Genomic DNA, 15,083 nt, shown 5'->3' on the forward strand with positions numbered 1-15,083 from the left:
TTAAGTAGGAAATTCATCTCAATTCTCAACTTATTCTTGAGTTCAGAATGAGACTCAAGTGTAAACCATCCTGTGATTGGTTCAAACATTGAAATTTAACCAATCAAAGACTTGAATCTTTACTCGAGTTTGATTCTTGAACCATAACAGTTAAGCTGTGTGGCTCCGATAGAGTAGAATGGGATTATCCCCGTTCTCCCATGGATGTCGTAAGAGGCAAACACTGGTAAGAGAGAAACGTATATGATTTCAGAATATGTGGAGGTATACTTACAGTATCTGGGTTCAAATCTTCACCAGAGATGCTTATGTCAGTCTCAGGGCGCGAGGGCAAGTCCTCCCTCGCGCCTCCGCCGGCTGCGTCGGGTACCCCTTCGCTCGGTTTCAAAATACGAGCTGGAACATTTAACATTGTTTATAAGCAATATTTTCTTTAAATACACATGGGCGATTAGGTTAGAATCACCGTAGAGATGATAGTTAAGTCTAATAGTAATATTGTTGAAACTTCTCAACTTTAAGTCAAGGGAAATGTTATGGCTTTATTCAACAACATGCTGTTAGTAGCAAGATCTGATTGGATTGGATCAATGAATGATTTTAGTATATTTCTGAGGTTAGTTATTATTAGACCAAAGGTATAAGAGAGATTCAGAGAAGTTATTAGAGTTTGAAATATTTTATGCCTTTGGAGAAGTGTTAAAGAACCAAGAAGAGAGTTTTAGTTGGACGATGACGAAGACTAGGGCTCTATTTTGGAACTGGATCGGAAGGAATCGGAGATAAAAGAAAAAGATGAAGAACAACAAAACTCTATAAAGACAATGAGAAATACCAATGATAAGTATGAGGATAATTATGAGAAATATTAAGTATGAGATGAAGAAACTAGTTCTAGAGCTAATACCAATAGACATGCTAAATATGGGTTTACTGAAATCACAATGGAAGAAGTACAATCGCAAATGTCGGTTTGAACGATTACGAACGATTACATGCAAATTAACAAAATTACTTTAAAATGGTAAACAGATGAGTCTTTAGCCAAACATTACGAATACTTACCAAATTCCCTTGATAGCGTTTAGTAAAATTCAGAAGTTTCTAATTTAGAGAATTTTCTTGACTATTTTGCACACAGGTTATTTACAATCAACCATTGTCCTACTTGTTTCAGTGGGAACTGGCGAATGTGTTTAAACTGACAATATTAATGCTGTTAATACAGCGATAATGAGAAAAATGTTAATTCAAGGCTGTGAAACAATACTGTGTCATCCCATTGTTATCAGTACGCTGGCGACTGAGATTAGGTAGCTAGTAGCTACATTATTATTATGACACTGTGTTAGTAATATATTCCCTACCTTAAAACGGGTATTAAGGGCACACTTAAGGATAATTCCAAATTGAAAATAATGTAATACTAAATCATACAGAGTAGCGAGAATTCAATACAAATGGAATTCAATTTCAATGAGTAACATCCAAATACGACGATGCAATGTTACATAAAACTATGTAGGCATTAGTAGAATCTACCTACCTACCAATGGTCGAAAACTCTATTAATTTTAGAATCTTTCGTCACGTCGGACAACAGCACATCAATTAGTTAGGTAAATATGTAACATCTCATGTTATTGAAAAATATGCTATTTTGCAACAAGACTGCAGACTATATTTTGTCTCACGTGCTGTGAAATTAGTGTTGTTTCAAATTCTCGCTACTGAACATAAAATAAGAATACTGCAAAATAAACTGGCATGCTTCAGCCTCTACTCACGAATAACTATATCGAAGTTTGTTGGGAGTGGCGAAAGGTCGGTATCCGGGTTATCGGTGATGAACGGACTCTCTGGTTGTATGAACGTTTGGTCCGGATTGAACGCGTCCGGGCCGGACGGTTCGAGAGAGTTGATACTGAATGGGTCGACCGGCACGGGGGCGGCGGTGGTGGGGGCGGCGGTTGTGGTCGGTGGCACATAGTCCTCGTCATCGGAGTCCCCGTCAGGCGAGTCACCTGAGCCTCCCCGGCCGTCCTCGTCGTCGGGGCCCGGGCCTGCGCCCCAGCCGGACCCGGAGCTCTCGTCGGGCGCTAGTCCCGACCCATCATCGTCGATGTACACATTGTCCCGCCCTGGCGACGGCCCGTCGTTTTGGAGGTGCGCTGCTTCTTCTGTCGACGAAGAAAACGCGCCGTCCTGGAAAAGCCAAAAGGTATAATTTAATAACTAAGTTCTTACAAGGCCGCGTAGCGTATGGGTAAACTACAGCATGATTTAATAATGGGACACAGAAAGGATCTTGGTAGAAGGTACACTAACAGATATGGCAAGAAAATCCACCGACACTAAAACCGAACTGGCACGGAAAATTCGTTATCACTCAATCTAATCACAAATCACTCCTGAAAACTTCAATCCCTGCAAAACGTCGCAGAAACATTTGACCTATTTCTGGAAAATTCGCATGATCGTGAATGGACAGCACCCAAATAATGTGACAGCTGACTGTATCCAGCAAGATTATCTTGTGGGATGGGATAAATATGGTTTGCGGAGATGAAAACAATCTACTTTGTCTTACAACAAACAAAAGGGGCGATATCCAGACGCAAATACATGAAAAGACTATAAATCACGAATTGCGTTTTTATCTACGTCACCATGAATGGCCAGCTTGAATGGGTGGTCGGGGGGTCACTCACCTTGGTGGCTGAGGTATCGTTAAATCACGTCTTGATGGAATTAGGCCTGATAACGTTTGAATTATTTATAATTTGATATTTGAGGGTGTGCGGCAGTGGAAACGTCGGCAGCGTAAGTTGTGGTGTCGGTGCGGCGATCGATAGGTTTCGGGAGGGGTGGAGTGGTGGGGGCGGGACGCGGGTTCCCGGAGGCTCCGACAGATGGAGGGCAGGCAAGGTTCGGGCTTGGGAGGGTTGTGCGATTTTCAGCTGTTCGCAGTGATACAGATTTGCGCCGGCAGATGTCGCTTTTCGGTTTGTTTACTATCTATATCTACTGTATATGTATGTATTTTATCTCCCATACTACGAACTTCAATCTGTTTGTACAGATCAAGACTCTGGCAAGCAATTAAAAAAACAGTAAGTAGTATGCATAAGAAAATACAATAATGAGTAATGTTTTCTGATTGTATTTACTACTTTTAACGAGATAAAAATATGCTTTCCTTCAAGCTTTTTTCATTTCTCATAATTTAAGTTACCTATGCCCTTATTGAAGTGCCCTTAATCAGAAATGCACGCAAGTGTAATCAGCATCGTTATGAACCTAATAACACCGTAATAAGAGCCACTTTAAAAGCAAGTGTGTTGAAAAACAATATAATGTTGCAGCCCGGTGACCGTAAACGCTGTTTAAGCCGGATTTTCTGCATTTTTCAGTTCATCCGTGTATTTCACTCGAATTTCGGGTGTTCAGCCATTCCGGTAATCCGGCGAGCGTATCTCGCTGGGACGCGGCAGACCGTCGCTCGAGTCTGGATCGACTCGATTCTTTTTATTCGATTATTGCAAAGAAGTTTTGGGCTACAGAGTCGGAGATTGGGACGCAACATGCATTACTATATTCAGCAGTGGACGTCCTATAGCTGAAATGATGTTGATGACTTATTAATTTTATTTTCTCTTCAGTAAAATGGGTACCTACTTTGTTTACTAAGGCAGAGAACAGTTGCACCATCTTAGCTTTAAATTTAACAAACGTCAAAAATCTGTCAAGCTCCATACAAAAAACATAGGTTAGTGTTATAGTTACGTTAAAGTAAGTTGGTGCAACTCAGCTTCAACGTTTTCTATTTAAAAGCCAAATGTTAGGCTGAGTTGCACCATCTTCTTTGACAAACGTCAAAAATCTGTCAAAATCCATACACATAGGTTATTGTTAAGTTAAAGTGAGTTGGTGCAATTCAGCTTCGATATTTTCTATTTAAAAGCCAAATGTTAGTTATGAGGTATCTCAATTTCAAATGAGCGATTAGTTTCGTTTAATTCGATATCTTTAATCGATAACTGTTTAGTTTTTATTTGAGTATAATTAACATAATTATACGTTAATTTATACAATCAGGCCTTATCTAAATCTTTTAAACCTATCTAAAAAAGAAATGGAAATGATCATGTTCTTAATTGACACATTTACTAGTTTTAGATTCAACAAAATGCTAATAAATAATGTTCAATCTTGAATTTGTTCATTCAATTGAATCATTAATAAGAAAGTCCGAGATTATCGCGTCAGTCGATTTAAATCTAATCGAGTGGCAACTTTTCTCGATTTTCACAATAACAGCGTGTCCCATCACTAGGGGGGCGTAATGAGAAATATTATTTATTGTTCCGGTATAATGCGCCTCTACTGACCCGCTGTATTTTCGCGTATTTTGGCGTATTTTCGTCTTTATTACGGTTTACAAGCGTTAATGTTGTCCCGAGTTGTTTTATTTTCGTTAAGCACCGTTTAAATAGTTGTTTCATGTTGTGCCCGTGTACGAATAACGTGTCTTTCATTTTACACGAGCAAACGGGTTTATCGTGAAAATATGTAATATCATAAAACAAGAAAATAATATATGAAATAATCGTATAAAGTGATAATATACATGATCCACAAGATTTATTTTGGAAAACTATTTATTTTAATTACTATTATGTGTGTGTGTATATCATATAATTTTATTAATGTATTTAGTCTAAACATTTCTTCTTTCTTTCTTAAATAGTTGTCTATCTAAACTAAGTAGTCATAGTCATAGTCATATACCTATGTTTATTATTATTAAGTATTTATCCAATCATAAGGGTTTTTTCTCTAATTCAAGTTGTAAAGTAGGTGTGTGTAACTATGTCAAATGTTTTTCCAGTACAGGATTTTTTAAAGGAATTTAAATGATAAATTATCATAATTAACTTATTCTGCATGAAACATAGTATTTTACGAAATAATACCCTAAAGGGTAAATTAAAATTTGCATACAAGCTAATGTAACGTTAATTATCATATTATTACATTTTCGTTAGATGTTTGCTATAAAAACAAAGCGTTTCCTGTTCCCATCCTTCTCTAACATACAGGATATTTCAGTGTGTTTGTATATCTTTCTCTTTCTAGCACACGGACTCTCTTAATCCGTTATAAAGAGGAACGTTGGATGTAAATGCTAATGAGCTAAATATAGGTAGAGATTAACTAGACAGGCTCCCGACCGCGGGTGTGCTCGGGTTAAATTAATTAAATTTATTTCTCTACATATTTTTGTTGCAATATCGCCCTTATAATACAGTCAGGTAAGCCTAACCGCAGACCACAGACTTTTTGTCAATAATTAATCAATTTATGGACATGTATGAAAGTGTGCACATTGTTATCGGCCGATTCTTCATACAAATCAGAATCGGGCTCAACTATCGGCCGACTAAAAGTACTGTAAAGTAAAAGACTGTAGTCTGTGGGGAACCTGAGATGCCTCAGTGTTAAACTTTATGTGCCTTCATAATTATTATTACTGACGGGATTGCTACCATGTACCTTAATTTTGAGTTTCCGATCGGCACTGTTGCAAGCGGTCACGGAGTAACTGAGGAAACTTGCGGGTGAGATGTTATGGGCAGATAATGTCGGTCTAGCCTCTTTCGCAGTCTTTTATTACGATTGCCTCCCGTATGATAGTGACCATGAAAGTTTAAAACAATATTTATGTGCCTTCGGCTATACACAAACAAAGAGAGAATAAAAAGTTGAGTGTGGTTTTGAACTAGGTAGAGATTTAAACGAACTGTTAGAATATGAAAGATACGCGAAATTCACAGACTTGTGATAAACTAGCATTTGCTGCGGCTTTGTCGACATAGATTTATGTAAGACCTATTATGTATAATATACTTTGTCTCTATTACACAAACTGAAAGATTTTTGTTTCTGTAGGTAGTTCCGGACATTACCCTCAAAACATACAAACAAACTTACAAAATGATGACTGTTTTAGTATAAACATTAAAGGTGACAGCGATCCTCATCCCGAAATATCCCCGTGAGTGGGAGTTCATTAAAATCCTGACATAAAATTTCCAAGAATGTAACAAAGTTATTTCAATTATTTTTAACACAGGAAAAATTTCGTAATCTTTGAAACAGATTAAGGCGACGATTTATTAAAAGAAAGTTTGATGGCATTTGTTTCGAAATCTTATTTTAGACTAGCGGCCGCCCGCGACGCGTCTTTCCGTTCTATACATGGCCAGAACGCACCCATAGGAAACTGCTCGTGTATATTTCGGAGTGCCTGTTTGTAAATCTGTGACTCCAAACTATACACGAATTTTGCGTACTGATTGTGTATAGTTTGGAGGAGCTTAGTAAAAAAAGTCATCTCCAAACTATACTCGATTAGTTTCTACTACACCACTTACACTTGACTAGAGTGTGTTTAGTTGATATTGATTTAGTAAAATTCAGTAAAATATGGAACTATATTTAAAATTACATTTATTTGATATTATTACATAAAATATTATTATTTTACTGAATCTATAATAAATCTAGATTTTTAAAACTATTGTAAGTGGTTTTTGAAATTAAATTGATTAGGTAGATTTCAAATTAAATAACAATTTAATTAATATGAGAGAGAGTGAGAGAAGAAAGTTCAACGCGCATTAAATACAATATTATGCGAGACTTTAAATGCTAGGTTTGTATTGTCGGCCGTTTGGTGTAGTGGTTCGAAGTGGTAGCGGGTTCGATTCCCGCACAGTACAAACATTTGTGTGCATGAACATATTTGTTTGTATTGGACTGGGTGTTTTCTATGTATAATAAGTATGTATTTACAAAAAAAAGTATTTAATTATGTTTATATCCGTTGTCTAGTACCCATAGTACAAGCTTTGCTTAGTTTGGGACTAGAAGCGCAGTGTAAAATGTCTAAGGATATTTATTTATTATTTATTTTATTTATTAACTTTTATTTCAAGAATAAAATCATTTTGACATATTTCCATACCTACAATTGGTGAAATATCAGCCACAAAACAAATATCTTTTCTATGGCAGAATAAGAAACACCAAAAAATCCTTTATCAAAACAATGACACGTGTCGTAAGATGATTCAATGTTTAAAGTAGACACGCAGCTATGAATTAATCTATCTATATAAATAAAAATGAATTGATGTTCGTTAGTCTGATTAAAACTCGAGAACGGCTGGGCCGATTGAGCTGATTTTGGTTTTAAAATGTTTGTCGTAGTCCGAGGTAGGTCTAAACGGTGAGCAAATACGCGCGCGATATTGTTTTTCTGTAACAGACAAAATTCCACGCGAGCGAAGCCGCGGGCGGAAAGCTAGTATGTAATAGAAAGAGAGGTCAATAAGTCAAAATGACTAGCATGCAACTACTCGCGTATAAATTGTAATCACGCACTTATTACAATACATACATGATTAGTCCGTATGCGTACTGGCGATGTATATTTTGGAGGAAGATAATTGACCTAAGTCACTACAAAGTATACGCGAGCAGTACGCAGCGTATGCGTACTGGTCGTGTATAGTTTGGAGGAGCTTAGTAGAAAAAGTCATATCCAAACTATACTCGATTAGTTTCACACCCTTGCGTTCTGGCTATGTATAGAATGGAAAGACGCGCCCGCGACCTCGTACGCGTGGATCCCGTTTTACCCCCTTCATCTATCTTACGCGGTTTAGATTTTTTCATGCAAATGTTTTTTCCCGCTAACTCCCGTTCCCGTAGGAATTTTGCAATATCCTGTTGTAACTAAGCTTTAAGTTTACTAAGGTACCTGCATGCCAAATTTTAAGCGTCTAACTTAAGCGGTTTAGATTTTTCATACAAAAGGATTTTCCCGCTTATTCCCGTTCCCGTGGGAATTCCTAAGTATACTATTACCTGCCCAGGAGTACGAAGAATAATTGTACTAAGTTTCGTTAAAATCCGTCGAGTAGTTTTTGTTTCTATAAGGAACATACAGACGGACAGACAGACAGACAGACAGACAAAAATTTTACTAATTGCATTTTTGGCATCCGTATCGATCACTAATCACCCCCTGATAGATATTTTGAAAATATATTTCATGTACCTACAGAATTGACCCCTCTACAGATTTATTATAAGTATAGATTACAAGTACCTAATTCGTATATCAAATATAAATAGAACTAAAAAAATAATATCACAGAACAAATCTGTTCATAGTCTTCTGACTGATCGCATGATAAAATAAAAAAAAAGAAATCAAAGATACCTAAACAAATATTCTCTTGGTTAGGTATAGTACCTATACATATCCAATACGTGAATCAAAAGGTCAAGCGAGTGCTCTACATAATCAAAAAGTTGTTTTAAAGAATAGTCGAGGATTATTCTAATACTAATAATAATTGAATTGGATTAATTAATTAAATTTTTATAAATTCTTCCCCTCTTCTAAAATGCTGTTCCCGACAGGGTCCATAATTGTATCTTAAATTAATACCACCTCTGTAACATTATGGATGCAATAAATAATTGAGTATTGACTTGATGACGAGCGTTGACTGGCCTTGTCTACCAGAAGACCTATGGTATAGGGTGATGATCATGTTTTAACGTTAACTTTTTAAGGAAGTCCTAAAATTAAAAATAGCCACTTGATCATCAACTTATTAAAGGACTCGATAAAGGTATCCAAGAATCCACAAACTTATTTCAATCATAAAGACCAACAGAAAAATCTCGGGCAAGCTTCGAAGAAAATTAGGGCGACCTTCGTCCGATAGTTTGACGAAAGTTTCCTCGAAATCTTATTACTGTCGCCAATATCATTCACGGCGAGACACAAACATTTGTACAGGACCCTTGGATAACATTCAGGAGACCTTTTCATCCAATTTTTATCAGTATCACTGAACAAATTTCAATTTGAGGTATTTTGTGTCTGTATCAGAGCTATCTCAAGTTATATTTTATTGAGCAGAGATTTTGTTACACTAGTAATATCAAAAATCTGGTATTTGTCTTTTCAGAGCTGATTTGATACCTACTCAAATAAAATAGCTTTGTCTATGGACAGGTTCTTAAAATGGCAAAAGGTTGTAGTTTTTGGGTTCAATTTGTAAAGTTGGAAGTGAAATGTTTAGTTGTACTAGGATTTTTCCATTTAGAAGAGCATCTCGAATATTTATAGTTAAACTCGAGAAAATAGAAATTCGATTTATTGCACCATAAATTAATCTAAGGTGGCTTTTCAAAGCGACCAAGCAACGCGCAAGGAAACAGTATTAAAAGTGAGCCCAATTCTTATCAAATCGCGCATTCATCCCCAAAAGGTTCATCCTTAATCCACCTCTTGGCCGTTTCTGGGATGAATTAATTACCCCATTAGGCAGTGGTCCAGCAGGCCACGCCCACCTGTCCCGTCATTTGTCCTCCGTAGATTGTCCCCAAACATCGATTATGGGCAGCCGATTAATTCATAACGATTAATCGTTATGTGGACAAGGTGCGAGACGAGAATGAGCGGTGAGTGGCGAAGGAAGCTGCCATTTACGTACTACGCTACCTGGTATCTCTAGGTATTTAGGTGAAGGTATCTCTAGGTGTATGGTAAAGGTGTTTCTAGTATGTAACTGGGGTGTAAGGCTACAGTAGTAGTGAGTTAACGTGACCACATGCTAACGTGGTATAGGATAAAAACAATTAAGTCTGATAGTCATAACTTGGATAGTCTCGATAGCCCCACGTGTTAAGCTAAATAAGCTTGTGTTACGAGTGGGCTCACCACAATAGTCAAGCGGCGTCGGGATTCGAACCCGCGTTCCTCGGATCTCGAGTCGGCCAGTCTGACCTCTTCACCGTTGGGCTATCGTGGCGTTTATAGAATTTAGTGACATCCTAGTTACTTTGCCTTAAAAGGAAAGTGTTTCATTGTTTCAAATAAAATGGTGAATTTAAATTTATATCCGAGCAACAAAAAATCTTTCTTGCGAAATTCCAGGTTCCATTTCCTTACTTTGATAATTATTAACAGGAAAACGAATACATCTGTGAGCTGCCTGCATATTTTAGCTTCAGATTTTCATATTTTCCCACTACCCGAACCAGAGCTTTGATTTGAAACGCAAATTCCCGATTCTCCAGTGCCCACATTTGACACAGAACCTAGCAACTAAAACCGATCCACTATAGGACTTTATTTTTTTACCAGCTGTGTTTGCGACTACTTCCCGTTTTTGCAACAATTTTCTTTATTACACTGCCCCTATTGGCTGTAGATAGGGTAATGTTATAATAGCTTAAGCCTAGACCCAGACCACCGATTTTTAGTTGGCCGATAGTTGGGTCGGGCTCAGTATGGAGAATTGGAGACGTATGAAAGTGTGCCACCGATTTGATATCAGACAATTTTACATACAAATTAAAATTGGGCCCAACTATCGGCCAACTAAAAATCGGTGGTCTGCACCTAGACTTAAGCCTTCCTCGGTAAATGGCCTATTCAAACAAAAATATCTTTTCAAATGGGACCAGTAGTTACTGAGATTAGCGCGTTCAAGATACGAATAAACAAACTCTTCAGCTCTTTAATATTAATATAATAATAGGTATTGACCAGATACAGTCGACAGCACATCTTATACATTTTTACATGTAGCATCTATAATAACTACATAAATACCAGAAATATATAAACTCAGGAGCTATCGGCGAATATTACGCACTGCGCTCTCAAGCCTTAGAGGGGACAAGCCATAAATCCGTATTAGTACGTAATGCTTATTTTTTACCTACTCCCCAGTATTACGGGCTTACATCGGTGTGAAGCTCGGGAAACCATTTCCCTGTGTAATAACAATGGAGATTATCACATCGTCAAAACACAAGCAATTTGCCGCTAGAGTACCTACGAGCTCGAAGATAAGCTCATTGAATCGGTGGAATATACTTAACTGCTATAATATGAATTACATTACATACGTATATTATTTTATTATGAAATACCCACACATCCATACAAGTCGCAACTTATCACCATTGGCGTTTTCTACCGAATTCAGCATTATTAAAGGTCTTTCAGAAAAAAAGTTGACCAGCCGTGCCGTGTGGGGACGGCCATAAAGAATACTCTTCCCCACCGCCAACAGGAGGCGTGTCGTAAGAGGCGACAAAATCCCTGCAGCACCGGACGGGCAGCAGCGTCTGCGTGCGAAACCTTATAAAAAACTGCGATCGCCAACCCGCCTGCCAAGCGTGGCGATTAAGGCAAATCCCCCCCATGGAGAGGAACAAAAAAACACGGCCCCTAGTCCCCGGCGGCCCCACTATCCCGGGCCACGGTAGCGGTCACGGTAACGGTGGGGCGAGGGGTGCTAAGAATCACCGGGTACCGACAGGCTACCAACCCCGACGACCTCTGGCCCTGGCAACATTTAACACTCGCACGCTGCGGACTGACGTGAGGCTCGCCGAACTCGAGGAAGAACTGAGCAGGTTGCGGTGGGATATCGTAGGATTATGCGAAGTCCGAAGAGAGGGGGAGGACACCATAATCCTGAAATCCGGAAACCTGCTCTATTTCCGGGAGGGCGACCAGCAGTCCCAGGGTGGTGTCGGGTTTATCGTCCACAAGTCCCTTGTCAACAACGTGGTCCAGATCGAGAGTGTTTCGGCGAGGGTAGCGTACCTTATACTCAGAATCACCAAACGGTATTCGCTGAAGGTCATACAGGTATACGCACCGACCACGGAACACCCCGACGACGAAGTGGAGACTATGTATGAGGATATTTCCAGAGCCATACATAGCTCCCGGTCCCATTTTACCGTTGTGATGGGGGACTTCAACGCGAAGCTGGGTAGACGAAGCGATAATGAGCTGAAAGTGGGGCAATTTGGGTATGGAGAGAGGAACGCACGTGGCCAACTGCTGGCTGGCTTTATGGAGAGGGAGGGCCTCTTTATGATGAACTCCTTCTTCAGGAAGCCAAAACAGCGAAAGTGGACATGGCTGCATCCCAATGGCGCTATAAAAAATGAGATCGACTTCATCTTGTCGACGAAGAAGCATATATTCAATGATGTCTCTGTGATCAACTCAGTCAAAACAGGAAGCGATCACCGAATGGTAAGAGGCACATTGAATATCAGACCCAAGCTCGAGAGGCGTCGACTGATGAAGTCTACGCTCCGCCCAGCGCCCATCCAACTCCAAAACCCCGAAAGCTTTCAGCTCGAGTTGCAAAATCGTTTCGAATGCCTAGGAGACTGCGAAAATGTGGACGAATACAATGACAGGTTCGTGGAAATTGTCCAAACGACTGGGTCTAAGTTCTTTAAAACCCGTCGTCCAAAAGGAACCAAAAAGATCTCTGACCTCACCAATAAACTTATGGAAGAGAGACGAAACTTGGTTCTGCAGTCCTCTGAAGATGCTGCTCAGTATCGGCATCTTAACAGACAGATCTCCAAGTCTTTGACTCGCGATCTACGCCAATTTAATACAGATCGTATTAAAGAGGCGATTGAGCGTAACAAAGGCTCTAAAGTGTTCGCTAGGGATCTGTCTGTTGGCCAAAGTCAACTGACCAAGCTGAAGACCGAGGATGGCAGAGACATCTCGTCGGGGCCTGAGTTATTGGAAGAGGTTGAGAAGTTCTACGGACAATTATACACGAGTGTACGTACACCTGTCACAAATCTAGCCGAAGACCCAAGAGCTAGACTGACCCGACACTACACCGAAGATATCCCGGACGTCAGCCTGTACGAGATTAGAATGGCTCTCAAACAGCTGAAAAACAACAAGGCACCGGGTGATGATGGAATCACGGCTGAGCTTCTGAAAGCAGGCGGAACGCCGGTACTAAAGGCTCTTCAGAGGCTGTTCGATTCCGTCATACTTGAGGGAAAAACGCCTACGGCATGGCACAGAAGTGTGGTGATACTTTTTTTCAAAAAAGGCGACAAAACCTTGTTGAAAAATTATAGACCCATCTCACTTCTGAGCCATGTCTACAAGCTGTTTTCGAGAGTCATTACGAATCGTCTCGCTCGCAGGCTCGACGACTTCCAGCCTCCCGAACAAGCCGGTTTCCGAAAAGGCTTTAGTACAATAGACCACATACATACGCTACGGCAGATTATACAGAAGACCGAGGAGTATAATCAGCCACTTTGTCTGGCGTTTGTGGACTATGAAAAAGCCTTCGACTTGATCGAGACCTGGGCAGTGCTACAGTCTCTCCAACGGTGCCAAATTGACTATAGATACATCGAAGCGCTGAAGGGCTTGTACGAAAACGCCACAATGTCGGTCCGCCTCCAGGATCAGAACTCGAAACCTATTCAGTTGCAGCGAGGGGTGAGACAGGGAGATGTCATATCTCCGAAACTGTTCACCACCGCCCTGGAAGATGTTTTCAAGCTTCTGGACTGGAGTGGATTCGGCATAAATATCAACGGCGAGTATATCACCCACCTTCGTTTCGCGGACGATATCGTAGTCATGGCTGAGACCGTGGAGGACCTAAACACAATGCTCGATGGCCTCAGTAGAGCCTCTCAACAAGTGGGTCTTAAAATGAACATGGACAAGACAAAAATTATGTCAAATGCCCGTGTTGTACCCACTCCTCTGAAGGTTGGAGACACTACACTCGAAGTTGTTGACAATTATGTATACCTGGGACAAACAGTCCAGTTAGGTAGGTCCAACTTCGAGAAAGAGGTTAATCGTCGAATCCAACTCGGCTGGGCAGCGTTCGGGAAGCTTCGCGAAATTCTCACGTCCGAAATACCGCAGTGTCTCAAGTCAAAAGTATTTGACCAGTGTGTGTTGCCAGTGATGGTGTATGGCTCTGAGACGTGGTCGCTTACTATGGGCCTCATAAGAAGGCTCAAGGTCACCCAAAGAGCGATGGAGCGTGCTATGCTCGGAGTTTCCCTGCGTGATCGAATCAGAAATGAGGAGATCCGTAGGAGAACCAGAGTGACTGACATAGCCCGCAGAATCGCTAAAATCAAGTGGCAGTGGGCGGGGCACATAGCTCGAAGAGCTGATGGCCGCTGGGGCAGAAAAGTTCTTGAGTGGCGACCACGAGCTGGAAGACGTAGCGTGGGCAGGCCTCCCACTAGGTGGACCGACGATCTGGTGAAGGTCGCGGGAAGTACCTGGATGCAAGCGGCGCAGGACCGGTCTTTGTGGAAATCCTTGGGGGAGGCCTTTGTCCAGCAGTGGACGTCTTTCGGCTGAAACGACGACGAACGACCAGAAAAAAAGTTAGGTTATGCAGCAGCAACTTCGTACATGAAGTTACATGCAACTGAAAATTTATTTTACAATTAATTGAAATATCATGGGGTTTTCAGGGTTCCTAAACTCATGGGGTTATCAGGGTTCTTAAACTCATGGGGTTATCAGGGTTCTTAAACTCATGGGGTACCTAGTCAGGATTCTTTTAGAGGAGTTATGCCTCCAAATTATCGTTAACGTCGTCAACAAAATGCCAAAATTGTTGTGTTGGGTAATTATACGTACCTACCTATTGTACTGGTCGCAAGTGTACTAAATGTACGTGTAGGGCTTTAAAAATATAGCCACAATGTAAATAGCACTCGACTTAAATAAAAACGTGCCCATTACACATGTTAGCTTAACGTTGTTGTTGGTTACTTATAAGTAAAACACAATTTGCTATGCGGCCGACGGCCCCCGGAGCGAGTCAAAAAGTTAAACAAAGCTCTTTGTGGACCTTTAAATATGCGATGAATTTTGAAGTGCTTGCAAAAGGCAACTGCTTAAAATGTACAAAGTTAAATGGAAATCCGAGGCGCTAAGGGAATATTAAGGGATAATGTGCCGACAAGTCACACGGCCATCGCCGGTAAGTCGATCGCGTCGACTCGTTATGGCGCCCTAAATTTATAACTGCTGAAGTTTCGGGAACTGGATCTAATGTTGTGTTCCAATCCCATTGCATATGTACAATGCAGTAACTTAGAGAAAAATTAAAAAAATCGATGTACGCAAAACATTGGCAAGCAAAAACAAAGTATTT

The 15,083-nt window shown here is 40.2% G+C and overlaps 1 protein-coding gene across 2 annotated transcripts in view; it reads right to left on the reverse strand.

The window, feature by feature from the left end:
* The window catches only part of LOC135084163 (syndecan), a 333,464-nt gene that overhangs the window by 4,997 nt on the left and 313,384 nt on the right, over positions 1-15,083 (reverse strand). The window contains exons 2-3 of one of the 2 annotated variants that reach the window (XM_063978936.1): positions 1,788-2,205; positions 275-396 (exon numbers count right to left, since the gene is read on the reverse strand). In XM_063978936.1, coding sequence (XP_063835006.1) covers positions 275-396; positions 1,788-2,205 — 540 coding nt within the window. Of the gene's footprint in view, positions 1-274; positions 397-1,065; positions 1,266-1,787; positions 2,206-15,083 lie in introns of those variants that run through there. The other variant, XM_063979022.1, reaches the window with a different exon arrangement.

Source organism: Ostrinia nubilalis, chromosome 1 (genome assembly GCF_963855985.1).
Source record: "Ostrinia nubilalis chromosome 1, ilOstNubi1.1, whole genome shotgun sequence".
Lineage (NCBI taxonomy): Eukaryota > Metazoa > Arthropoda > Insecta > Lepidoptera > Crambidae > Ostrinia > Ostrinia nubilalis.